At 46.8% G+C, this 22,500-nt stretch overlaps 3 protein-coding genes and 18 non-coding genes across 21 annotated transcripts in view; 15 read left to right on the plus strand and 6 right to left on the minus strand.

Annotated features, from left to right (window-relative positions):
- LOC118793566 (ankyrin repeat domain-containing protein 53-like) overlaps nt 1-5,806 on the plus strand; it is an 8,100-nt gene extending 2,294 nt beyond the window's left edge. Inside the window, exons 2-5 of the mRNA XM_036551791.1 lie at nt 474-673; nt 4,079-4,243; nt 4,484-4,604; nt 5,216-5,806. Coding sequence (XP_036407684.1) covers nt 474-673; nt 4,079-4,243; nt 4,484-4,604; nt 5,216-5,806 — 1,077 coding nt within the window. The remainder of the gene's footprint in view (nt 1-473; nt 674-4,078; nt 4,244-4,483; nt 4,605-5,215) is intronic.
- On the plus strand, nt 1,107-1,180 carry trnan-guu. The gene has a single exon. It is a non-coding gene; the product is annotated as a tRNA-Asn (tRNA).
- On the plus strand, nt 1,341-1,422 carry trnas-gcu. Its single transcript has one exon. It is a non-coding gene; the product is annotated as a tRNA-Ser (tRNA).
- Nucleotides 2,103-2,184, plus strand: trnas-gcu. The gene has a single exon. It is a non-coding gene; the product is annotated as a tRNA-Ser (tRNA).
- Nucleotides 2,508-2,581, plus strand: trnan-guu. The gene has a single exon. It is a non-coding gene; the product is annotated as a tRNA-Asn (tRNA).
- On the minus strand, nt 2,678-2,750 carry trnak-cuu. The gene has a single exon. It is a non-coding gene; the product is annotated as a tRNA-Lys (tRNA).
- trnan-guu lies at nt 2,875-2,948 on the plus strand. Its single transcript has one exon. It is a non-coding gene; the product is annotated as a tRNA-Asn (tRNA).
- trnak-cuu lies at nt 3,472-3,544 on the minus strand. The gene has a single exon. It is a non-coding gene; the product is annotated as a tRNA-Lys (tRNA).
- On the plus strand, nt 3,668-3,741 carry trnan-guu. Its single transcript has one exon. It is a non-coding gene; the product is annotated as a tRNA-Asn (tRNA).
- A 305-nt stretch (nt 5,807-6,111) lies between the features above and the next one.
- trnan-guu lies at nt 6,112-6,185 on the plus strand. The gene has a single exon. It is a non-coding gene; the product is annotated as a tRNA-Asn (tRNA).
- A 160-nt stretch (nt 6,186-6,345) lies between these two features.
- trnas-gcu lies at nt 6,346-6,427 on the plus strand. Its single transcript has one exon. It is a non-coding gene; the product is annotated as a tRNA-Ser (tRNA).
- Nucleotides 6,428-7,111: 684 nt separating this feature from the next.
- On the plus strand, nt 7,112-7,193 carry trnas-gcu. The gene has a single exon. It is a non-coding gene; the product is annotated as a tRNA-Ser (tRNA).
- A 288-nt stretch (nt 7,194-7,481) lies between these two features.
- On the plus strand, nt 7,482-7,555 carry trnan-guu. The gene has a single exon. It is a non-coding gene; the product is annotated as a tRNA-Asn (tRNA).
- A 293-nt stretch (nt 7,556-7,848) lies between these two features.
- trnan-guu lies at nt 7,849-7,922 on the plus strand. The gene has a single exon. It is a non-coding gene; the product is annotated as a tRNA-Asn (tRNA).
- Nucleotides 7,923-8,445: 523 nt separating this feature from the next.
- On the minus strand, nt 8,446-8,518 carry trnak-cuu. The gene has a single exon. It is a non-coding gene; the product is annotated as a tRNA-Lys (tRNA).
- Nucleotides 8,519-8,635: 117 nt separating this feature from the next.
- trnan-guu lies at nt 8,636-8,709 on the plus strand. The gene has a single exon. It is a non-coding gene; the product is annotated as a tRNA-Asn (tRNA).
- A 96-nt stretch (nt 8,710-8,805) lies between these two features.
- On the minus strand, nt 8,806-8,878 carry trnak-cuu. Its single transcript has one exon. It is a non-coding gene; the product is annotated as a tRNA-Lys (tRNA).
- Nucleotides 8,879-9,001: 123 nt separating this feature from the next.
- Nucleotides 9,002-9,075, plus strand: trnan-guu. The gene has a single exon. It is a non-coding gene; the product is annotated as a tRNA-Asn (tRNA).
- Nucleotides 9,076-9,234: 159 nt separating this feature from the next.
- trnas-gcu lies at nt 9,235-9,316 on the plus strand. Its single transcript has one exon. It is a non-coding gene; the product is annotated as a tRNA-Ser (tRNA).
- Nucleotides 9,317-11,027: 1,711 nt separating this feature from the next.
- Nucleotides 11,028-16,512, minus strand: tex261 (testis expressed 261). The gene is made up of 6 exons (XM_036551829.1): nt 16,345-16,512; nt 13,736-13,815; nt 13,052-13,205; nt 12,605-12,672; nt 11,894-11,996; nt 11,028-11,285 (listed from the first exon to the last, which is right to left on the minus strand). Exons 1-6 carry the CDS (start codon nt 16,412-16,414, stop codon nt 11,170-11,172), a joined length of 591 nt encoding a protein of 196 aa, XP_036407722.1. The 5' UTR covers nt 16,415-16,512; the 3' UTR covers nt 11,028-11,169.
- A 3,335-nt stretch (nt 16,513-19,847) lies between these two features.
- shtn2 (shootin 2) overlaps nt 19,848-22,500 on the minus strand; it is an 11,074-nt gene continuing 8,421 nt past the window's right edge. Inside the window, exons 13-17 of the mRNA XM_036551792.1 lie at nt 22,165-22,265; nt 21,308-21,331; nt 21,113-21,166; nt 20,462-20,612; nt 19,848-20,135 (exon numbers count right to left, since the gene is read on the minus strand). Of these exons, the coding sequence (XP_036407685.1) occupies nt 19,987-20,135; nt 20,462-20,612; nt 21,113-21,166; nt 21,308-21,331; nt 22,165-22,265 (479 nt within the window). The 3' untranslated portion in view covers nt 19,848-19,986. The remainder of the gene's footprint in view (nt 20,136-20,461; nt 20,613-21,112; nt 21,167-21,307; nt 21,332-22,164; nt 22,266-22,500) is intronic.

Below are 22,500 nucleotides of genomic sequence, written 5' to 3' on the forward strand. Positions count from 1 at the left end.
GTCTCATAACCGAAAGTTTGATTCCCCGCTGGGGCACTGCTGCTGTACCCTTGGGGAAGGTACTTAACCCACTCAGGTTAATAACTCAGTAAATATCCAGCTGTTTAAATGGATAGCATTGTAAAAAAAAAAAAAAAAACTGTAACCGAAGTAAGTCACTCTGGATAAGAGCATCTGCTAAATGCCAGTAATGTAATGTAATGTAATGTAATGTAAGGCAATGTAATGCAATGTAATGTCGGAACGTGTGACCATTCTGTGCCTCGGTGTAAGCAGCGTGCCACATTACAGTGTTGAAGGCGTCACTCTTATCCTACCAGTTACAGGGCGTATATGAGAAACAGGGGAGGAGGGAAGCTTGCCAACTTTACGCCCGTCCAAAGGCTTGTTGTCCCCTGTGTCCTGCTCAGCTGCAGACGCGGCCTGTAGCGTGTGCGTGAGCGTGACCGTGTGCCCCTGTGTGTGTGCTGCAGGGTCTGACGGTCCTCCACGTGGCTGCCCTCCACGGTCGCCTGGACTGCCTGAGGCTGCTGATGGAGTCCCGGGCCGCCGACGTGAACGCCTGCTGCTCCCGCGGACGGAGGCCCCTCCACATGGTGGTCAGCGCTCAGAGCCGACCGCACTCCCACGCCTGCCTCGCCTACCTGCTGGAGCAGGGTGCCCTGCCCAACGTGTACTGTGCCCCCCTCACTCTCACCCCGCTCCACTCACCCCTCACCCTCACCCTCACCCTCACCCTCACCCCACTCCCCTTCCCCCTCACCCCGCTCCCCTCACCCCACTCCCCTCACTCTCACCCCGCTCCCCTCACCCCACTCCCCTCACCCTCACCCCACTCCCCTCACCTCCGCCCCCCTCACCCTCACCCCGCTCCACTCACCCTCACCCCGCTCCACTCACCCTCCCCCCTCACCCCTCACAAAAGGGGAAGTGGGCGCTTGGCTGTGAAAGTCCTGAGTACCACTGCTTAAACAAAAAGTGTCAGTCTCTGTGGCGCAATTGGTTAGCGCATTTCGCTGTTACCCCCCCCCCCCAACCCCTCCCTCAGAGGAGAGACCCTGGGTCATGTGATCAAAACCTCATCTCACAGAAGGCTGTATGTGCCAGTCTCTGTGGCGCAATCGGTTAGCGCGTTCGGCTGTTAACCGAAAGGTTGGTGGTTCGAGCTCACCCAGGGACGCAGCCTTTCTAAATAAAATAGGTTCTAATGCCCAAAAAAAGATCTTCGAAGTTGATGCTTAGCATTTTTGTGGAGACTGGAATAGGGACAGTGTTCCAAGGGCCCAACTGTTGCCCTTTGTGTGGGGCCTGAGAACTGCCACTGGGGGACAGAACATGCAGACGAGGTGGCCGAGTGGTTAAGGCGATGGACTGCTAATCCATTGTGCTCTGCACACGTGGGTTCGAATCCCATCCTCGTCGGAAGCAGTGGTATGTTTTGAAATGTAATTGTATTGCTCTCAAAAATGGCTACACTTCTAAATACAAGCATGTGTGCTTGCGTGACTTAGAAAGAAGACCTTAAAATGCGGTATGCAAATGTATAGGTAGCGTTCTTTTAAAGGTGGCAATGTAGTATAGTGGTTAAGGTGTATGTCTCATAACCGAAAGTTTGATTCCCCGCTGGGGCACTGCTGCTGTACCCTTGGGGAAGGTACTTAACCCACTCAGGTTAATAACTCAGTAAATATCCAGCTGTTTAAATGGATAGCATTGTAAAAAAAAAAAAAAACTGTAACCGAAGTAAGTCACTCTGGATAAGAGCATCTGCTAAATGCCAGTAATGTAATGTAATGTAATGTAATGATAGACACAGAGAACTATTCTCTTGTTTGTTACTGTTGAATTTTTTTTTTTTAATTTCCTTGTCAAATAAATGATTGACTTAAACTGTCTTTGTCAGGGAGATGTGAAGCTTATCAAGATTTTTAGTTTTGCACAAAGACCTTTTAACTACATTGCAGCAATTATTTTGAGCAATGAATTTGTAATTCTGTTGAATTGAGGAAAAATTGCATGAAAGAAGAATTCCATGCATGGCATCAGTCTCTGTGGTGCAATTGGTTAGCGCGTTCGGCTGCCACTGGGCGGCTGAACATGCAGACAAGGTGGCCGAGTGGTTAAGGCGATGAACTGCTAATCCATTGTGCTCTGCACGCGTGGGTTCGAATCCCATCCTTGTCGGAAGCAGTGGTATGTTTTGGAATGCACCGCACTCCCACGCCTGCCTCGCCTACCTGCTAGAGCAGGGTGCCCTGCCCAATGTGTACTGTGCCCCCCTCACTCTCACCCTGCTCCCCTACGACCCTGAGATTGAGTCTCATGCTCTACCGACTGAGCAAGCTGGGCTTGTAACGCCACCATTTGTGCTTCTCTTTTTGAGTCACTGCCCCAACCCCCAACCCCCAACCCCCAACCCCCAACCTCCAACCCCCAACCCCTCCCTCAGAGGAGAGACCCTGGGTCATGTGATCAAAACCTCATCTCACAGAAGGCTGTATGTGCCAGTCTCTGTGGCGCAATCGGTTAGCGCGTTCGGCTGTTAACCGAAAGGTTGGTGGTTCGAGCCCACCCAGGGACGATGGTTCTTTGGTAGCGGCAGTGTAGCATACAGTTACAACCATTGCTGACATCTTACTCTCCGTCTTGTGATCATGATGCGAGTGGGCAAAAGCTACGCCCAACGTGGGGCTCCAACCCACGACCCTGAGTTTAAGAGTCTCATGTTCTACCGACTGAGCTAGCCGGGCTTGTAATGCCACCATTTGTGCTTCTCGTTTTGATTGACTGCCCCACCCCCCCAACCCCTCCCTCAGAGGAGAGACCCTGGGTCATGTGATCAAAACCTCATCTCACAGAAGGCTGCCTGTGCCAGTCTCTGTGGCGCAATCGGTTAGCGCGTTCGGCTGTTAACCGAAAGGTTGGTGGTTCGAGCCCACTCAGGGACGCAGCCTTTTTACATGGAACCCCCTCTGGGGGGGGCGGGGAAGCTGCGTCATCAAAGCTGACTCGTATTCTCAAATCTACTCCGGGAGCCCCCCTGTCCTGTATATCTTCTATCTATCCTTGCTGCAAACACACCTCTTTGTAATTAGTGTGATTAACATGCTCTCATCAGCTCAGCTAATCAAAAGTGCCACTGATGAGGTTCAGTCAGGTAGACAGAGCAGGGAAAGATGGAAAACGTGCGGAGCAGGGGGGCCCCAGGAGCAGGATTGAGAATCAGTGGAGTACACTAATGTAATGATTATTATGCTAAGGTTGAGATGGGTAACTGATTTGTGTCATTTGGCAGCTCTCTTTGAATAATATGGGCCATTAAGGTGCACTGGTGGACCTCCAGTACCACACATCCTGAAGAAGCCAGCGGATGAACTAGTTTGTGATGCCTCTGTGGGGCCTGGGGGCAAATGTGAGAGGAAGATGTGGTGACAAGGAGTGTGTGAAAAACAGCTTCCTGAAGAAAAGGAACACCCAACGTGGGGCTCGAACCCACGACCCTGAGATTAAGAGTCTCATGCTCTACTGACTGAGCTAGCCAGGCTTGTAACTCCATCATTTGTGCTTGTCCTTTTGACTGACTGCCCCACCCCCCAACCCCTCCCTCAGAGGAGAGACCCTGGGTCATGTGATCAAAACCTCATCTCACAGAAGGCTGTATGTGTCAGTCTCTGTGGCGCAATCGGTTAGCGCGTTCGGCTGTTAACCGAAAGGTTGGTGGTTCGAGCCCACCCAGGGACGAAGGGTCTTTTGTGGCTGTGTAGCATACCAGTTAAGGAGCAGGACTTGTAACTGAAAAGCCTCCGGTTCAATTCCTTGCTGGGGCACTGCTGCTGTACCTGTTGGCAAGATACTTAACCCACAATTCCCTCAGTAAGAATCCAGCTGCATAAATGGATAACATTGTGAAAAAAAACTGTCACTCATCTAAGTTGCTCTGGGTAAGAGCGTCTGCTAAATGCCAATAATGTAACGTAATCTCACACTTTTGGGAAACGCCAGCATTTCCACAGTTTCACAGCATTATAAGTATGAGGAAGCAGTAAGTCCTCTAAATGGCTTATTCCTCTATTCCCAGTTCCACTGAGGAGGGGCTCACTCCCCTGCACCTGGCCGTCACTGAGGGTCTGCTGGACTGCACCAAGACGCTTGTCCAGGTGGGGGCGGACATGAATGCTCAGGACAGCAGGGGCCACACCCCCCTGGACCTCGCCCGAATCTGGGGGCACAGGGTGATCACCAGGTATGCATTTGTAATAATTTATTTCCCAATAGCTGAGGCTGGGCAACTTAGTTCAATTACAGTTAACAATTTAAGGATGTGTCAGCACTAGTTCAGAAGGACTTTTTCCAGCCAATCACTTTTCAGCTCCCCTGGTCTTGTGTTGGCCTGTTTTCTGGTAAAGCTGCATTGCGCTGACAGAATCCTTCTCTCTGACGTACTCATTTGTGTTTACATGTGTGTGTTGCATGTGCATCACAGGTTCCTTCAGGATGCCATGTGGCAGGAGGAGAAACGGAGACAGATAGAGAGATGCAGGGCCCTCCTGAAGCTTAAACAGACACTGGTCATGACACACACACAGCTACAGGAAGAAGCAAAGGTGACTTTTCAGTTACGTTTGTCTGAGTGGTTGTTATACTGTGCTGGGTGTTTGGTTGTTTTTTGATTGGGGCAGACTCTGTGAGTGACTTAGGTGAAGTGCATTGTGGGTAGGTGTGACAATGTAGAACACGATCGCAACCTTCTCTGACAATGTGGTCTCCACTGGAGCTGAACTCCCTTATGAAAAACACCTGGTAAAACATGAAATCTGTATAACTCCTGTCAAAACACAGAGAGTTTAGCAGTTCATCAGTTGCCACTGAGATACATGTAATTTTATGAATTTAATGTATAATACATTACAACATCATGAAATAATGCAATAATAAACACTGAAAGAGTCCAGGAATAATTATAAAAAATATGTGAGTAGTCAGTGTTTAGGATGTCCATATTAGTCTTGGAATCGTGGACTTGAGTACGATAGTGAGCTAACTTACAAAGATTCAAAATGACCAATATTTCTGACTTGAAGGAAAGAAAATTGGGCTCTAGATTTTTGTCACTGACTGTCACGATTACTTTCTAGAAGGACTTATTGATTTAAATGGGTGTGAGATGCGGCAGGACTTGCAGCGGAGTGACCCTTTTCTACTGTGGCCGTTTCAGGCTTCCAGAGAGAGCGTCAGTGAGCGGAGGGTGAAGGAGTGGGCAGAGGTGAAGGGTTTACCTCTCCTGCAGCCGGTCCCTAAAAACACGCTGTGCCGAGTGGCCCCACACCGCCTCTCCCCCGAAAGGAAGGACGCGACCCAGAAGCGCCGGACAGTCCGGCGGGGCAGGGGCTGCGAGCCGGTCCCGGAAGCTCTGCGAGAGATGTGGAACATCAGCCCGAATCCACGAAAGCCCCCGTGTGGCACCATCAGTGGGCCGCAGGGGGTACGCATGAGCACCCGGCCCGAGGAAACCCCCCCGGAGCCTGACCTGAGGGACAGCGTGACGCTTTCCAAGGGGACTGACGGCCAGGCCCAGTACGCCACCAGCTCAGACGGAGCCTCGTACCTGCTACCGTCTTTACCCTGGGACATGGTGCAGAGAATTCTCTTCCCCAATGCTGGCTCCTCCCGCCTCGTCTCGCCCCTCGACTTCCACCCCACCCACCTGCTGGACCTGCCACACCTGCGGTCACCCTGCCCCCACACCTCACCCTGGACAGAAGTGGCCATGCACCTTGCGGAGACACTTGAACCTGGCCACTACTAGCATTTCCTGCAACATTGCAAGTTGCAAAAATGTTATGGCAATGTTTGCAGTAACGACTCACAGACATCAGTTAGACACAGAGAACTATTCTCTTGTTTGTAACTGTTGAATTTTTTTTTAATTTCCTTGTCAAATAAATGATTGACTTAAACTGTCTTTGTCAGGGAGATGTGAAGCTTATCAAGATTTTTAGTTTTGCACAAAGACCTTTTAACTGTATTGCAGCAATTATTTTGATCAATGAATTTGTAATTCTGTTGAATTGAGGAAAAATGCATGAAAGAAATATTCCATGCATGGCCTCAGTCTCTGTGGCGCAATCGGTTAGCGCGTTCGGCTGTTAACCGAAAGGTTGGTGGTTCGAGCCCACCCAGGGACGCAGCCTTTTTAAATAAAATAGGTTCTAATGCCCAAAAAAAGATCTTCGAAGTTGATGCTTAGCATTTTTGTGGAGACTGGAATAGGGACAGTGTTCCAAGGGCCCAACTGTTGCCCTTTGCGTGGGGCCTGAGAACTGCCACTGGGGGACAGAACATGCAGACGAGGTGGCCGAGTGGTTAAGGCGATGGACTGCTAATCCATTGTGTTCTGCACGCGTGGGTTCGAATCCCATCCTCGTCGGAAGCAGTGGTATGTTTTGAAATGTAATTGTATTGCTCTCAAAAATGGCTACACTTCTAAATACAAGCATGTGTGCTTGCGTGACTTAGAAAGAAGACCTTAACATGAGGTATGCAAATGTATAGGTAGCATACTTTTAAGGGTGGCAATGTAGTATAGTGGTTAAGGTGTATGTCTCATAACCGAAAGTTTGATTCCCCGCTGGGGCACTGCTGCTGTACCCTTGGGGAAGGTACTTAACCCACTCAGGTTAATAACTCAGTAAATATCCAGCTGTTTAAATGGATAGCATTGTAAAAAAAAAAAAAACTGTAACCGAAGTAAGTCACTCTGGATAAGAGCATCTGCTAAATGCCAGTAATGTAATGTAATGTAATGTAATGTAATGATAGACACAGAGAACTATTCTCTTGTTTGTTACTGTTGAATTTTTTTTTTTAAATTTCCTTGTCAAATAAATGATTGACTTAAACTGTCTTTGTCAGGGAGATGTGAAGCTTATCAAGATTTTTAGTTTTGCACAAAGACCTTTTAACTACATTGCAGCAATTATTTTGAGCAATGAATTTGTAATTCTGTTGAATTGAGGAAAAATTGCATGAAAGAAGAATTCCATGCATGGCATCAGTCTCTGTGGTGCAATTGGTTAGCGCGTTCGGCTGCCACTGGGTGGTTGAACATGCAGACGAGGTGGCCGAGTGGTTAAGGCGATGGACTGCTAATCCATTGTGCTCTGCACGCGTGGGTTCGAATCCCATCCTTGTCGGAAGCAGTGGTATGTTTTGGAATGCACCGCACTCCCACGCCTGCCTCGCCTACCTGCTGGAGCAGGGTGCCCTGCCCAATGTGTACTGTGCCCCCCTTACTCTCACCCTGCTCCCCTACGACCCTGAGATTGAGTCTCATACTCTACCGACTGAGCAAGCTGGGCTTGTAACTCCACCATTTGTGCTTCTCTTTTTGAGTCACTGCCCCAACCCCCAACCCCTCCCTCAGAGGAGAGACCCTGGGTCATGTGATCAAAACCTCATCTCACAGAAGGCTGCATGTGCCAGTCTCTGTGGCGCAATCGGTTAGCGCGTTCGGCTGTTAACCGAAAGGTTGGTGGTTCGAGCCCACCCAGGGACGATGGTTCTTTGGTAGCGGCAGTGTAGCATACGGTTACAACCATTGCTGACATCTTACTCTCCGTCTTGTGATCATGATGAGAGCCGGCAAAAGCTACGCCCAACGTGGGGCTCCAACCCACGACCCTGATTTTAAGAGTCTCATGTTCTACCGACTGAGCTAGCTGGGCTTGTAATGCCACCATTTGTGCTTCTCGTTTTGATTGACTGCCCCACCCCCCCAACCCCTCCCTCAGAGGAGAGACCCTGGGTCATGTGATCAAAACCTCATCTCACAGAAAGCTGCCTGTGCCAGTCTCTGTGGCGCAATCGGTTAGCGCGTTCGGCTGTTAACCAAAAGGTTGGTGGTTCGAGCCCACCCAGGGACGCAGCCTTTTTACATGGAACCCCCTCTGGGGGGGGCGGGGAAGCTGCGTCATCAAAGCTGACTCGTATTCTCAAATCTACTCCGGGAGCCCCCCTGTCCTGTATATCTTCTATCTATCCTTGCTGCAAACACACCTCTTTGAAATCAGTGTGATTAACATGCTCTCATCAGCTCAGCTAATCAAAAGTGCCACCGATGAGGTTCAGTCAGGTAAACAGAGCAGGGAAAGATGGAAAACGTGCGGAGCAGGGGGGCCCCAGGAGCAGCATTGAGAATCAGTGGAGTACACTAATGTAATGATTATTATGCTAAGGTTGAGATGGGTAACTGATTTGTGTCACTTGGCACCTCTCTTTGAATAATATGGGCCATTAAGGTGCACTGGTGGACCTACAGTACCACACATCCTGAAGAAGCCAGCGGATGAACTAGTTTGTGATGCCTCTGTGGGGCCTGGGGGCAAATGTGAGAGGAAGATGTGGTGACAAGGAGTGTGTGAAAAACAGCTTCCTGAAGGAAAGGAACGCCCAACGTGGGGCTCGAACCCACGACCCTGAGATTAAGAGTCTCATGCTCTACCGACTGAGCTAGCCAGGCTCATGAATAACGTGTGATTTCCTGCTCACTGCATCCTGACTTCACCTCCTCCTATCAGCGAGCAAGCCCTAGGCCATATGACCACAGATGTTTGTCACAGGATTCAAAAACACACAGGTCTCTGTGGCGCAATCGGTTAGCGCGTTTGGCTGTTAACCGAAAGGTTGGTGGTTCGAGCCCACCCAGGGACGATGGTTCTTTTGTGGCGGCAGTGTAGCATACGGTTACAACCATTGCTGACATCTTACTCTCCGTCTTGTGATCATGATGAGAGCTGGCAAAATCTACGCCCAACGTGGGGCTCGAACCCACGACCCTGAGATAAAGAGTCTCATGCTCTACCGACTGAGCTAGCCGGGCTTGTAACTCCACCGTTTGTGCTTCTCTTTTTGACTCACTCCCCCAACCCCCAACCCCTCCCTCAGAGGAGAGGCCCTGGGTCATGTGATCAAAACCTCATCTCACAGAAGGCTGTATGTGCTAGTCTCTGTGGCGCAATCGGTTAGCGCGTTCGGCTGTTAACCGAAAGGTTGGTGGTTCGAGCCCACCCAGGGACGCAGCCTCTTTAAATAAAATAGGTTCTAATGCCCAAAAAAAGATCTTCAAAGTTGATGCTTATCATTTTTGTGGAGACTGGAATAGGGACAGTGTTTGAAGGCCCAACTGTTGCCCTTTGCGTGGGGCCTGACAACTGCCACTGGGGGACAGAACATGCAGACGAGGTGGCCGAGTGGTTAAGGCGATGGACTGCTAATCCATTGTGCTCTGCACGCGTGGGTTCGAATCCCATCCTCGTCGGAAGCAGTGGTATGTTTTGAAATGTAATTGTATTGCCCTCAAAAATGGCTACACTTCCAAATACAAGCATGTGTGTTTCCATGACTTTGAAAGAAGACCTTAACATGAGTTATGAACATTTACAGGTAGCATACTTTTAAGGGTGGCAATGTAGCATAGTGGTAAAGGTGCAGAACTCCTAACCAAAAGGTTGCTGGTTGATGGTTTGAGCCTACCTGGGGATAGAGAACCTTCTGCAGCGGCAATGTAGCATACCGGTCAAGGAGCATGATTTGTAACCAAAAGGTTGCTGGCTTGATTCCCCAATGGGGCACTGCTGCTGTACCCTTAGACAAGGTGCTTACCCCAGAATTGCCTCAGTAAATATCCACCTGTATAAATGAATAACATTGTAAAAAAAAAAAAAAACAGTAAAAGAGCATCTGCTAATGTCAAGTAAAAGCATTTTAAAAAAGTACAAAAAACTACTACGGCTGTCAATTAACAGCTTGAAAAATTCCAACCAGATTTCATATTCTAAGACCTAGTTCTAAGGCTAATAACCGAGGAGCAAAAGACACTTCCATCATTGGGCACTGACCGCTCCTCAGACATAATAAGCGTGCCTTCTGCACACTGAGATTCAATGGTTTGTTAATGTGAATTATTAAGAACAGTAATAAAAATCCCCCTTTACTACAACAGTCTGTTTTAGGAAGCAAAGACAGGTAGCAGCAGCAGGCTTTAATTTCTGAGTGTTGGGCGGCAGAGGTGGCAGGCAGTGGTGCGTGTGCCTGTTTGTATCTGAACAGAGGGTGCCGCTGAGGTCTGGGCCACTCTCCCCCTCGGGAAAAATCTGTGACTCTGAGGACCTGGGTCACCCAGCACTCAGCAAAGGGGGCGGAGCTGCGGTGACCTGGGTCACATCGGAGGAAGGGCGGCGTCGATCGCCCCGCTCTCTCTCTCTCTCTCCCCTGGGGGGCCGGCGGGTCGTCCGGAGCTCCGCTCTGTCACTCAGTGACCAGGTGAGAGTCTGTTGACAGGGGCCTCCCTGCCAGTGCCCCCCCACCCCCTGCACCCCCGGCAGCACTTAACACCCCTGTGGCAGCATGTTATGACCTCTGTTCAACCTCACGCCCCCCCCCCCCCCCCGGCCTCCTCACCCACAGCACCACAGGACAGAGCAGCACACACTTCACACCGTCTCTGCAGACCTTTATTAGCATTGCTTCATAGCCCTCTCCCGGGCAAGCCCTTCCCCCAGGTACTGCGTGTCCGCGGACCGCCCCGGGCACACTGTGCGGTGGATGTGCAAATATTTACTCTCACCTGTGCCTCAGGTTTAACCGAGAATCGTTTCGTACAATCAGAAGGAAAATTGCGCGAACAAAAGGAAATGATCACGAGAGCAACAGCTGGCGTCGAAGAAAGAAGTTAGACAAAGACACACGCAGACGCAGACACACACACACACACACACAAAACGCTAACGCGCGCACATGCTAAAACACGCAGGCCGCAGTTCCGACTCCTTGATGAACAGATTAAAAATACAACAAAGCGCTGTGCTCAACTGCACCAAGTATTGCTGTTACACCTCACCTCACCTCACCCCTTGCCCTCATTCTCCCGAATCAGACAAAAATCATGTCCTAAAAATCAAGTCCTAAAAAAAAAAAAAAAAAACAAGTCCGATGCAGCTAGAGAAGCGGTTCCTTTTGGGGGGGGGGGGGGGGATTAGGGGGGGGTCCAGTAAACGTGTGACGCACCCACGGCAGCGTTTGGCCCCGCGCTGGGGCGGTGTCATCCCCCCCCCTACCGAGACTGCCGTCCTGCACCCCCTGTCACTCTCCTAGCCTCCACCAGTAGGGGGCTCAGTACATCTTCTGCCTGCTGGGCAAAACTGCCTCCTTCAGGAAGGAGAAGACATTCAGTATCCCGGAGCGCTTGCCCCTCTTCCCTTTGGTGAAGTAGTTCGACACCACGTCATCTGGGGAGAGGAGGAGAGGGAGAGAGAGAAGTAGAGAGAGAGGGGAAAGAGACGAATCAGCACCACAGAAGCACCTGGAGAACACAGAAAAAAAAGAAATACAAAGCCTAAACAAGGAAAAGAAACATTTCAACAAACACATCGCAGCTGACTCATTTGCTCAGATGAACCATGAAGAGGCCGATGATGAGACGGCTACGTGTTCCTACTTTCAACCTTCAGCCACTGTCAGTGATGGTGGTTTGTGTGGGGGACTCCCTCCCAAAGACAGCATATGAACAGCAAACATTCAGCCACGCTGTGCTTTTGTTATCATCACGACATCACGTTCAGATAAAAGGGTTCCGATCAGGTTGTGGTCCCTCACCACAACACAAACAACGTTTACAGGGGTGTAAAATATAATCATTTTATCAATGCCATTCTCTCACTGTATTTCTGCCATGCGGATGAGACATAAACCCAGCATCCTCGTTCATAATTAAGGGAAAACACGGCTGATTAAGATCGTCCTCCCGGACTCAGTCCCGCCTCTGCTCACACCACCAGCCGAGGGTCCCTCCTGAGCTGTCCCGGCCTGCGGGGAGCGGGAACGGGGGCATAATCACCTCCAGGCTGCATGGTGGAGGGCAGCACGTTCTCCCCCGCAGACAGCGACACGAAGAAAGAGAAGGGGATGATCCACAGGCAGATGGTGAAGTAGGCCAACACCTGAACCGCAGAGAGGAGGCGCGGGAAGAGGAGGAAGAGGGGGAGGAGGAGGATGAGGAGGGGGAAAGGAGGAGAAGGACACACAGAGAGGACACACAGGAAGAGGAGGAGGAAGACACAGAAGGAGAGGAACAGAAAAAGGAGGAAAAAGGAGTACACAAATGAAGAGGAGGAGGAGGGAGAGGAGGAAAAGGGTGAGATTCGATCCGTCCATCTTTTTTCCTCCATTCACAGTGTTAAAAAGGCTCAAGGCTAAAGCAGCTATTGATGTATCTGTGTGCACAACAAGCATTTCAGCGACAACAAAACTATATTGATAATGCGAAAGGGAGAATGCTAGGCTGATCTACACCTGGTTTGAACATAACTCTATTCAATATATTCTATAACTCCAACTACATGTATTGTTGGTTTTGTGGCTTTATTATATACACTTTTATACAGTCGCTTTGTAAGACACTAGATAAAAGCATCTGCCACCCTACAAAGTAAATGAATATTTTCAGTTTAGTTTACAGACTCTACTGATATAGTGTCTTAAAGGCTGTGCTGTGAAGCATAGGTACTGTGGTGTAGCTGGTCCGGTTAAGTTGGATGGTTCTCTTTACCTCTGAGAAAGGGTAGTACTCTTCTGCAAAGTACTGGAAGGCCATGTAGTGATTCAACACCACCAGCACTGGACAGAGAGAAGGCTTGGATTAAGCAACTGACACAGCCGTCAGATGGAAAGATCAGGGCTGCAGGCCCTGAGGATATCAGTCTTATTACAGCAACACAAGATTACTAAGATATGCCTGTAATGATCAGGCCAGCATCGAATGGTGTAAACCAACTGAAATGGAAAAGGGTCTGTTCTGAATTATGCAGAAATGCTCCAATGAATTTGTATGAAATCAGCTATGTGAACAGGACAGATAAATAGATTTACTGGCAAGCAGGTACACAGGTAAATAAGGTAGGTGCTGGTGCAGCATAATGTCATATATTGTTTAAGATATATATCTATATATCTATATATATATAACAGTATGGAATGATGTAAGATGGGAACTCACCACATGACAGGATGAAGTTGGGTGATGTCAGCAGGATGTAAGGGAAGGTCTGCAGTAGGCCGAAGTACACCAGGTTAGTGAACAGGCCGACACCCACCATCAGCGCTGGAAACCCCTCGAACAGGTACAGTCCTGCCAGCACACCTGTGGAGAACTGGGGAGGGAGAGAGAGGAAGGGAAGGCAGAGAGAAGACAGATCAGTAGAGGGAAGGATGGAGACGGAGAGGTTTAACGTGGTACAAGTTGCAATTTCTTACAACAGACAGAAAAAAATCCCTCTCAGTTTCTCCTAAAAAAATCAAAGAAAAGTGACATAACTGTATATACTGTGTGTGTGTGTATGTATTCAGTATATATATATATATATATATATATATATATATATAGAGAGAGAGAGAGAGAGAGAGAAAGGAAGAGAAGGAGACAGGGAGGGAGAGAGAGAGAGAGAGCAGGAGAGAAAGTAGAGATAGAGAGCGAATATCTGCAAGAAATAATATTTTGTCAGCTTTCATAAGCATTTTATGTTTCACATGGCTAAACTGAAAGAACACTTGATTTCTCTAGAATTATTTGACAGTACAGAAGCAAGAAAGCAATGTAAAAACAGCAACATGGTGCAGACGATTTAACCATGTAGAAACGCATTCTATCAGACTGCAAAAGGGCTCGGAGATTTCAACTCACCAATATCATGTACTTTATCACTCGGCTGGTGGCAACTGTGTACTCTTCTATTAATTCTGCCAAATAATACAGGCCAGCAGCTGTCGACCGAAACAAAACACCAACACTGACGATCAGCCAAAAAAACGAACATAACAAATATTATTACATCTCTATCCTGCATACATCCTCCCCCCTCCGCACCCCCCCCCAAAAAAAAACAAAAAAAAAAACAGGCAGAGCAAGTGATAAATAAGTAAAGACACACACGCCACATACTCAACAAAGTCCACAATAAAACTGAAAGTGGCAGCCAATTGCAATGCCCCCCCCCAGACCAAAAAAAAAAAAAAGAAGCTACTCCAGGCAAGCACTGGTAGCAAGTCAAAGCGTTCATATCAAACACAGGGGTGTCGGTCCACAGCAGCCTGGCAAGCGGGATGCTCTGCCACTCGTCAGAGCGGGAAGGTCCTCGGTCGCACGAAAGCGTTCCCAGCCCTTAACTGACAAACAAATGCCATGCACTCTTGAACTCTGCCCCGCAGTACCGCAGACCGCGTAACAAGGTATGACAAGCGCTTATATTCCATGCCACTGTGCGATCGCCGCATCGCTCTTAAATGAACCACACACAAAACGAGTGGGGCCTGACTGAAATCCCGGTGTTTTGTGTGTTATTTTCTCCCTTTCCTCTCCCAAAGGTTGCCTTGGTATGACATCGTGGCGGCAGTGACTTAACTGGCCCCAGCTCTTATGGATGGCTTTCTTTTCAACACAGCAAAACTAGCTACTGAATATTCATCAGACCTTATTTTTTTCTGATGTTTCTTACAGTCCTTTAAACCACAGAGACCTTTGACTGAGCCACCTGCAGTCCCTTTTAAAAGTACTTTGTGTTTGAAGAATATCTGCAAAAATCTCCTGGAGTGGGGAAAAAGGCACTAATTAAGACCAAATGGATAAGGCCATTCAGTTTCAAAGCTGAATTATTATCAAGGTCATATAAGGTCATCGTAAAAAATCACATTAATCTCTGACTACAAAACAAGGGACAATACAACAAGACAATATCTGTTACCTTTCTGAACTCACTGTATAATTCATCCAAAGGGATTTTATAACTGCTTTTGAAAGATAACCTTTAACCTTTTATCCCAAAATATGCTGCAATTATCCTCTCTTCGAAGGCACAACCTCTTCATTTTTTTAACATGACACTATAGTGCTGGAAAATTCCAGAAATCATAGTCTCAGCTGCCCCTTGGGTACATAAAACAGATATTCTTTAAATAATGCATACAACATTAATAGCATCAAACTCATTTCTGTGTACCCCAGGGTCTATAAAAGTCACATTTTAAACTCCTCAGAGATGTTTTTCTTAAGCTAGATAGGACATTACTTTTCTATTCCAAGAGGGTAGCTTATAAAACACAATTCCTCCTTGACACAGTTCTGATAGTGGGTTAAACTTTGGTTCACCGAGTTTAGAAGCCCGGCGAAAAGCATACTCGGTTACAAATAACAGATGATAAAATGTAGTTTTCCTCCGAAAACAATGAATGTACGTCAACCGTAATAACACCACGCCTAAACGGGTGTGGACGTCCGTAAATATAATTAAATCCAACTTTCACTGGGCTACTTAACACCAGGTAGCGTGTTTTCCACGAATTCGTTTAGGCTTGAAAAACATGGACTGATTTTTAACGATGGTATTGTGGGTGGGGAAACAAGGACTTTCTAAAGACACTGACCAGTGCCAAAGACAACGACCTACTTTCCAGTTAGGCTGAGCAGCGAACCGATGTAAGCCCGAATTCAGTGAATATAATTACTAATAATAATCTAGTTACCTAACTAGCTGCACAATGTGACGATCACTGATAATATGATGCACGTGTATGCTGTCATTTTCTACCTAACTAATTCTCACTCCGCCTGAGTCATTCAGCCACGACAAAAACTGCCGACGTGGACATGGTCTGTGAGAAATTATTACAAACTGGTTCAGTCCCGATAGAAACTTGGCGTTACACCCTACATGTCAGTGCCCAGATTCTCTTTGTCTCTTTGCAGCAATATGCGACATCAGCCATTTTATCAGATGAATACACAGGTGACTAACAGTTAACTATACACATAGTTATTGCGATCACCAACTGTTGCAGAAACATAACTGGGTTTGACGCCTTATGAAATGAACAGGGAGTTAATGACGCTTACACACAGCCGCACCGAAAACTTGTCGTTTGGTAAAATGTAGTTTCTTGCAGGTCACACAACACAATTTAAATGCAGCTATTATTAGCTAGCTATGCATTAGCTAATAATGCTCTAAAACCAAAGTCGCGGGGCCACTTAGCTAGCACGGCTGCTAGCTGCCTAATGTCATACCCTGCCTGCAAGCTAACTGGATATCTGTGTCAATCTGAATACATGTATGATTGACGGTGTCAAATCCTCGACTTCGACCTTGAGTTTTTATAAACCGTGACTGACATCGCGGATACCAGGACTGGTTGCAAAAAAAATACCGAGGCCAAGTGCTGGAAAGTCTTAGCCAAACAAGTGGAGTCCAACCTCTCCCCTCGTTAGCTGATCACTTCAAAGGGCAGAAAGAAACTCACCAATCGCTAGAGTGACGAAAGAGATCTGTATTACAAGAGACAACCAGCTAAGCAAATAAATAAACCACATTTCCTTCCTTGTAAATAACACCTATAAATATGAATTAAACTATAAAACCAGCCAGCACTAATAGTTATGAAATATTACAACAGTACAGTGATCCTCCCTTTGATTTCTTCAGACAGGGAGGAAAGCGCTGTGCGGGAGAGTATTGTATTAGCTCGTAAAAAATGTGTATGTTAGTATTAGCGCCATCTTTGTTGTGGAGGAATCATAACCCATTTTACAGCATTAGATTAAACAGCGCTCGGTCGCTTGGGTATTTTTTTGTCTAACCTCTGCATGTGGGTTTTGGGTAAATTGATTTTGTTTGAATGATGTGGTATAATTAATTCATCAGTCACTATGAAACTCGATAAGCTCCAACGACTTTTATTGTACAAGAGCTGCACCTAAATTTGTCAAGAGATGATGTGGATCAGTTCATGTGATAAATTAGCCCAGTGTTTCTCAGTCCTGCTCCTGGAGGCCAACTGTCCTGCATATCTTCTATCTATCCTTGCTCCAAACACACCTGATTGAAATTAGTGTGATTAACATGCTTTCATCAGGTGTGCTCAGCTAATCAAAAGTGCCACTGATGAGTTCAGTCAGGTAGGTAGAGCAGGGAAACATGGAAAACGTGCAGAGCAGAGGGCCCTCAGGAGCAGGATTGAGAATCAGTGATTATTAGCTCACTGAACTCTGAGTCTATTAACAATCAAGAAAACATAGAAAAAGTATACTGACGAAAGGCAGCTGACCTGCTGGAGGAGGTGTTCACAACCAAGAGTTTCATTTTGGGTTACATGTTAAAATATACGATGCCATTTAGAAAAAAATTATGTCCTGATGTTTGATCGGAAATCTGAACTGATAACACCCTCTGACAAGAAATAATAACACAAACACATACACGTAGACTAATATATACACACAGATTGTTATGTTCACCATATTTTTTGGATTACCACACCGTACAAGGGCACATTTCTGTTTCACAAGAAAAAAGTGTATGATATTAATTATGTAGGGATGAGGGCTGATAAAAAGTGGCTTTCCAAGAAATGCACGATATCCAAAAAAAAAAAAAAACGAGGTTAAGTGCAAATGTGTCAGAGTGAGAATAATCCCATCCATTGCAAATGCTTTTCAAAGTGCAAGACTGTGAAAGCGTGAAAGAAAAAGGAGTCATAAGATCCCCGCCAGACACTTTCAGATGAATTGCTAAAATCACCTGGCGGCTTTTAGCTTGGTAACACCTCAGGTTTCAGACTAAAAAGTAGTGTACGGTGAGATTTCATTCTTCAACTGCGCCGTAGTGAGTCCTAAAAACAGAATAACTGGAAATTGATGTAGAGACACTCTCCTTGCTGCAATGGTTTTTCCATTAGCTAGTGATTGTGAAAGCAAGCAGGTAGTTATATAAAATCTTAAAGAAAAGGGTTTTTTTTTTTGCAAAACAAATAAAAGAATCAGACTGGCATGCATTAAATCTGAACCATTCTCTAAAGCTTTTTGGCACTCAGGAAACCTCACATGCAGAGTGCTAGATGCATCATTTTTGATCACATAAATAAAATTGGCTACAGTTCTATTAATGACAAAAATGCATAGAGCAACCGCGTATCTTTTATAAATAATTGCAAATGGATCGCATGAGTTCACACACTCACACAAACAATATTTTGTGTAGTCTTCCTTGTGTGTTGATGCTTCCTTTGTTCTTTTTCAAATGAGGTTTAGACACTTTTCTGAGCTGTATATTGCAGTCCAGAACATTGCTTTTTCCAATGGTTAACTGTCTCTGTGCAGAAATTGATACATATTTTGGGTTGTTATCATGCTGAAGGTCTCTTTTTCAACAAAGATTGAGCTTATTAGCTGAAGCCTTTTTTATCCAGAATTCCCTACAATACACATGTGATGCAATCAGACATCATATTTCACATGGGGGGAGATGTTCTTTCCAACACAAGCTTCACCTTTTTGGGGTCAGCAATGCGGCATAGTGGTAAGGAGCAGGATTTGTAACCTGTAGGTCACTGGCTCCAATCCCAGGATAGTTACTACAGCTGAACCCCCTGGTAAGGAGCAGGGTTTGTAACCCAAATTGTCTCACTAAGTACCCAGCTCTGTAAATGATTAAAATCTAAAAAGTTGCTCTGAATAAGAGAGAATACTAGAACACATAATTTAATATGACCAAACATAAGATGATGAGCATTTTTGTTTTGTCTGACCAATCAAACTAACAAAACTGTATTGCTCCTTTTTCATGTCTTGGCTTCTGCCATCCAACACCAAATTCATGCAGCTAGTGTGGAATGGCACATCATGAGGTGTTGTATACCGACAATACGAAGCATCTCACATTTAAGATTTACCATTGTTGCTTTTGGTTTGATCCCTAACTACTTTTCTCAAAGCATGCTGTGGTGAAAAATCTTCCACGCTGCTTCTGGAAAGGTAACAATCATTCCAGTGATGTTTTTGATTTTGGATGTCAGAGAGGAAACTGGTATGTTCAACTTCTGTTTTTCCTTGCCCGTCACAGAAGAACGTTAGTAACCCAGGATTCTTAACTGACATTTCCACACACTTTTATTTTAATCACAGGAATTAATTGTAAAATGAATTGCCTTCTTTTGTGTCCTTAAATACTTGATGGCAATATTGTTTCTTATGCTGCTGAGGAGTTCCAGAAGCTTCTGTTAACTCCCCAATGGATGCTTGATGGAGAATTACATTTACAGGATTTGGTTGTGATGTAATTATTATGTGTGGATACATTTATTCATTCTTTGGTGCTAGCTAAAATCCTGGTGCTACTTGTGAAATATTTGGTGTTCAATGCAGATTTGATAATATTAATAATGATAAAAATTTTCATTGAGTTGTTTTGTGGGTCACAGCACACACTTGGTTTACTACGGCTCTAGTAAGGCTGGTTACCGTGTTTGATGTTGAAATTTTAAAATTAACTATCAATATAAAACAAATATTTTTTGTAAATATTTCTTCTTCCAGCAGTTTGTAATGGCTGTGCATTGGCCAGAACAGCTACAACTGCATTCACTTTTCGCTCCTGACCAAAGCCTGAGATCAGCTATGGAACCCACTGTGACTTGGTTATGAGGGCAAAGCAGCAGGTACCAAACCCCTGCTGGCACCTCTGCGAGCACATGTGCAGAGCCACCCAAACAATGCCCCACCCACTCTGACACGCATCACTTCCCCCCAGTGGACTGTGGGATGTGACTGCTCTGGCCCACTGGCCCACTGAGCAGGGCCCACTGCTGGGCTAGGGGAGGTCTGGGCAGGTAAAGAAAGTCAAAAGAAAGAACCTGACAATAAGGTAGGTGAACAGCCAGATTCTCTTTTTTTATTGGACTTCCAGTTGACACATTTCTTTTCATGTGGGAATCCAAAAGAAACAACATTCCTTAAGTGACTTCTGGTGATGGGAGACAATACTTTTATCAAGTATTGTCTGGAGTGAGGTTGTTTTGCACCCTCAAGCTGTCTTACATGGTGAATCAATCATTTTGTGAATCTCCCCGAGACCCTGCATCCAGTGAACCTCTACCCGCCTGCAGGTCTCAGCTGTTCTCGAAGATGACACACTCGGAGGCCCTGATGCGGGAATCCCTCTTCTCCCTGTTCTGTTTCAGCCTCCGCAGCACGGGGGCGCTGCCGCTCTCTCCTGCCCAGGGCAGGGTGCTGTTCGCGGGGCTTGCCGGTTGTGGATCTGGGGGAGGAAGAGGATGATGAAGAGGGGAGGTGTGGATGCAAGCATGGAGGCTCAATGTCATAAATGAAAATGAGAAAAATGCAACAATATGAAATATGATCCCATGGTATACACTCTGTGCTGAATCCATGATTACTTCATACAAAGAACACTTTTATGATTAATATTTTTCTGTGGCCTTCATACATTCCTCCTTCCCTATCAGGGTGAGAGTCAGTATTGATAATCAGTCTAATGGCCCTGTCATGGCCTAAGAATACACAGTGCTTGTATACAGGAGCTCTTTGACAGTGTTGTACGCGGTGATGGGCATGGCACCATACCCTGGGTTTTGGGCGGGGTCGGAGACTCCCGGTCGCCCCCCATGGCCCTCCTCCTCCTCTGTAGGACCGCCTGCAACTCCGACTCTCCGACATGGCGGCTGATCCTCTTTCGGGACATCCCCCTTCTGTGGCCTTGCGGCCTCATGGAGTTCTGTACGTGTCCACATAAGATCGCTGATGGGTATTGCATTCATGCAGTCTTACATTGTTTTTACTTTCCGTTAACACAGTTCCATGAGCGAACGATCATTACATTACAGTGCATTATTGCCATTTGGCGGACGCCCTTATCCAGAGTGACTTACATAGGTTACAGTTTATACATGTTATCCGTTTATACAGCTGTACTGAGGCAATTGTGGGTTAAGTACCTTTCCCAAGGGTACAGCAGCAGTGCCCCTGCAGGGAATCAAACCGGCAACCTGTCGGTTACAAGTCCTGCTCCTTAACCGGTATGCTACACTGCCGCTACAAAAAAAATCTCCGTCCCTGGGTGGGCTCGAACAGCCGAACGCGCTAACCGATTGCGCCACAGAGACATTTACATCCCTGCTCCTTACCACTATGCTGCGCCGCCGCCTGATCAGGAGACGCTAAGGAGCATGGAAAGAAACACTTCCCTGCAACTGGCTGCTTTGGCGCTTTTCTTACCAGCATTCCTTGCAGCTCGAGGACTGCAGACTTCCTCTTATCGCTCCTCTGATCCTGAGATGCAAAAGATACATGGCACCACACTGTCACTAAAGTATCCAGAACAAAGGGCAGCAGAGCCTGGAATTTCGAGACAGGGAAACTACCCTGGAGCGCTGCACTTATGACAATTAATAGCGATTAGAAAATACTGACCCTCCAGTCATCCTCCGACCCGACCTGCAAGAAATGGGAAAGGTCAAAGGTTGCCATGGATAAGCAGTCACCGTGGAGACATACAGGTTGCTCGAAATTTGACTGCTAGATCGGCCTGATCAATTTACTAGTATTAGATGTGAGAGAACACCATGAACTGTTACAGGCTTCAGCAGTACAGCATGCTGGCCTCACTGCTTAATCATCTTCCATGTAGCGGGGGGGGGCTTGCATTACATTATCGGCATATAGGTTTGTGAATGCTAAGGTTTGTTTCCTTTCATTTCAAGATAATACGCCTGTGATGTAGGTAAATACTGTATCTTTAAAAACAGAGGAGAACCTCATACAGCTGGTGGCAGGCTCTCCTATTTAGTATGAAAGGGCAGTGGTAGTACTGCAGCCAGCGGTCTTGCCACGATGACAGTTCACTGAATAATTGTGGAGACTGTTATGGGCAATAGCACCAGATACACACTATGCTACTTGGCACCTTCTTTTATTTTGACCAACACATCCACAGTCATGCCACTAAATGCTACCCTGTCACCCATATAAAGCCATTTAGGCGCTACAGCAGCCTACCAATGCTCGGAGCCATGACTGGAGTCTGCGTTTGTCTGTCAACGTTTATTGTGCTACAGGTTTAATGGGAAATCTGCCACGATCAGCTGACTTGGAAAAACGCTACTCAGGATCTGGGGATTTGACTTCGTGCCCAGACGTTCGCTTTGGCTAATTAAACGCTAAACGGCGACGGAGCGTGAGCCTAAGAGCCTTGGCCAGTGAGGTGAGAGGGAGGCGTGTGCAGCTGGCGGTCTGGAATAGGAGGGTGACCAGGCCTCCGCTCGGCATACATGCTGCGGCTTTTGGGTGGGTCTCAGCACTATCCCCTTCTTGATTCGCTCCATCATCTCCTCCACTGCTCTGGCCTTCGTGTCTGGTGAGGGTGACTGACCTGCGAGATTCACGCAAACACAGACATGTACAGTCATTCTCACAATGCATGTCACCTCGGTAGAGGCCTGGCCCCAATGCAGAAGGACTGACCTCGTCTGGGCCGCTCAGATATAAATACAATTTCATTTGCTCACGTGTTTTGGAGCCATAAATGTGCCACTGCTTTGATATCAGGAACAGGGATCTCCTACCGCTGATCTAACCCATTAGCCTTTGCGCTTCAGTGAGGTCTT

Source organism: Megalops cyprinoides, chromosome 18, assembly GCF_013368585.1.
Source record: "Megalops cyprinoides isolate fMegCyp1 chromosome 18, fMegCyp1.pri, whole genome shotgun sequence".
Classification (NCBI taxonomy): domain Eukaryota; kingdom Metazoa; phylum Chordata; class Actinopteri; order Elopiformes; family Megalopidae; genus Megalops; species Megalops cyprinoides.

Bases quoted from the DNA above. Each gene is read 5' to 3' on its own strand.
- tex261 (XM_036551829.1), bottom strand. From the start codon at position 16,414: ATGTGGTTTATTTATTTGCTTAGCTGGTTGTCTCTTGTAATACAGATC. The intron at 13,816-16,344 runs GTGAGTTTCTTT...TTCGGTCGACAG, and splicing joins TTTCGTCACTCTAGCGATTG to CTGCTGGCCTGTATTATTTG. The intron at 11,997-12,604 runs GTAAAGAGAACC...TCTGCGGTTCAG, and splicing joins AGTACTACCCTTTCTCAGAG to GTGTTGGCCTACTTCACCAT.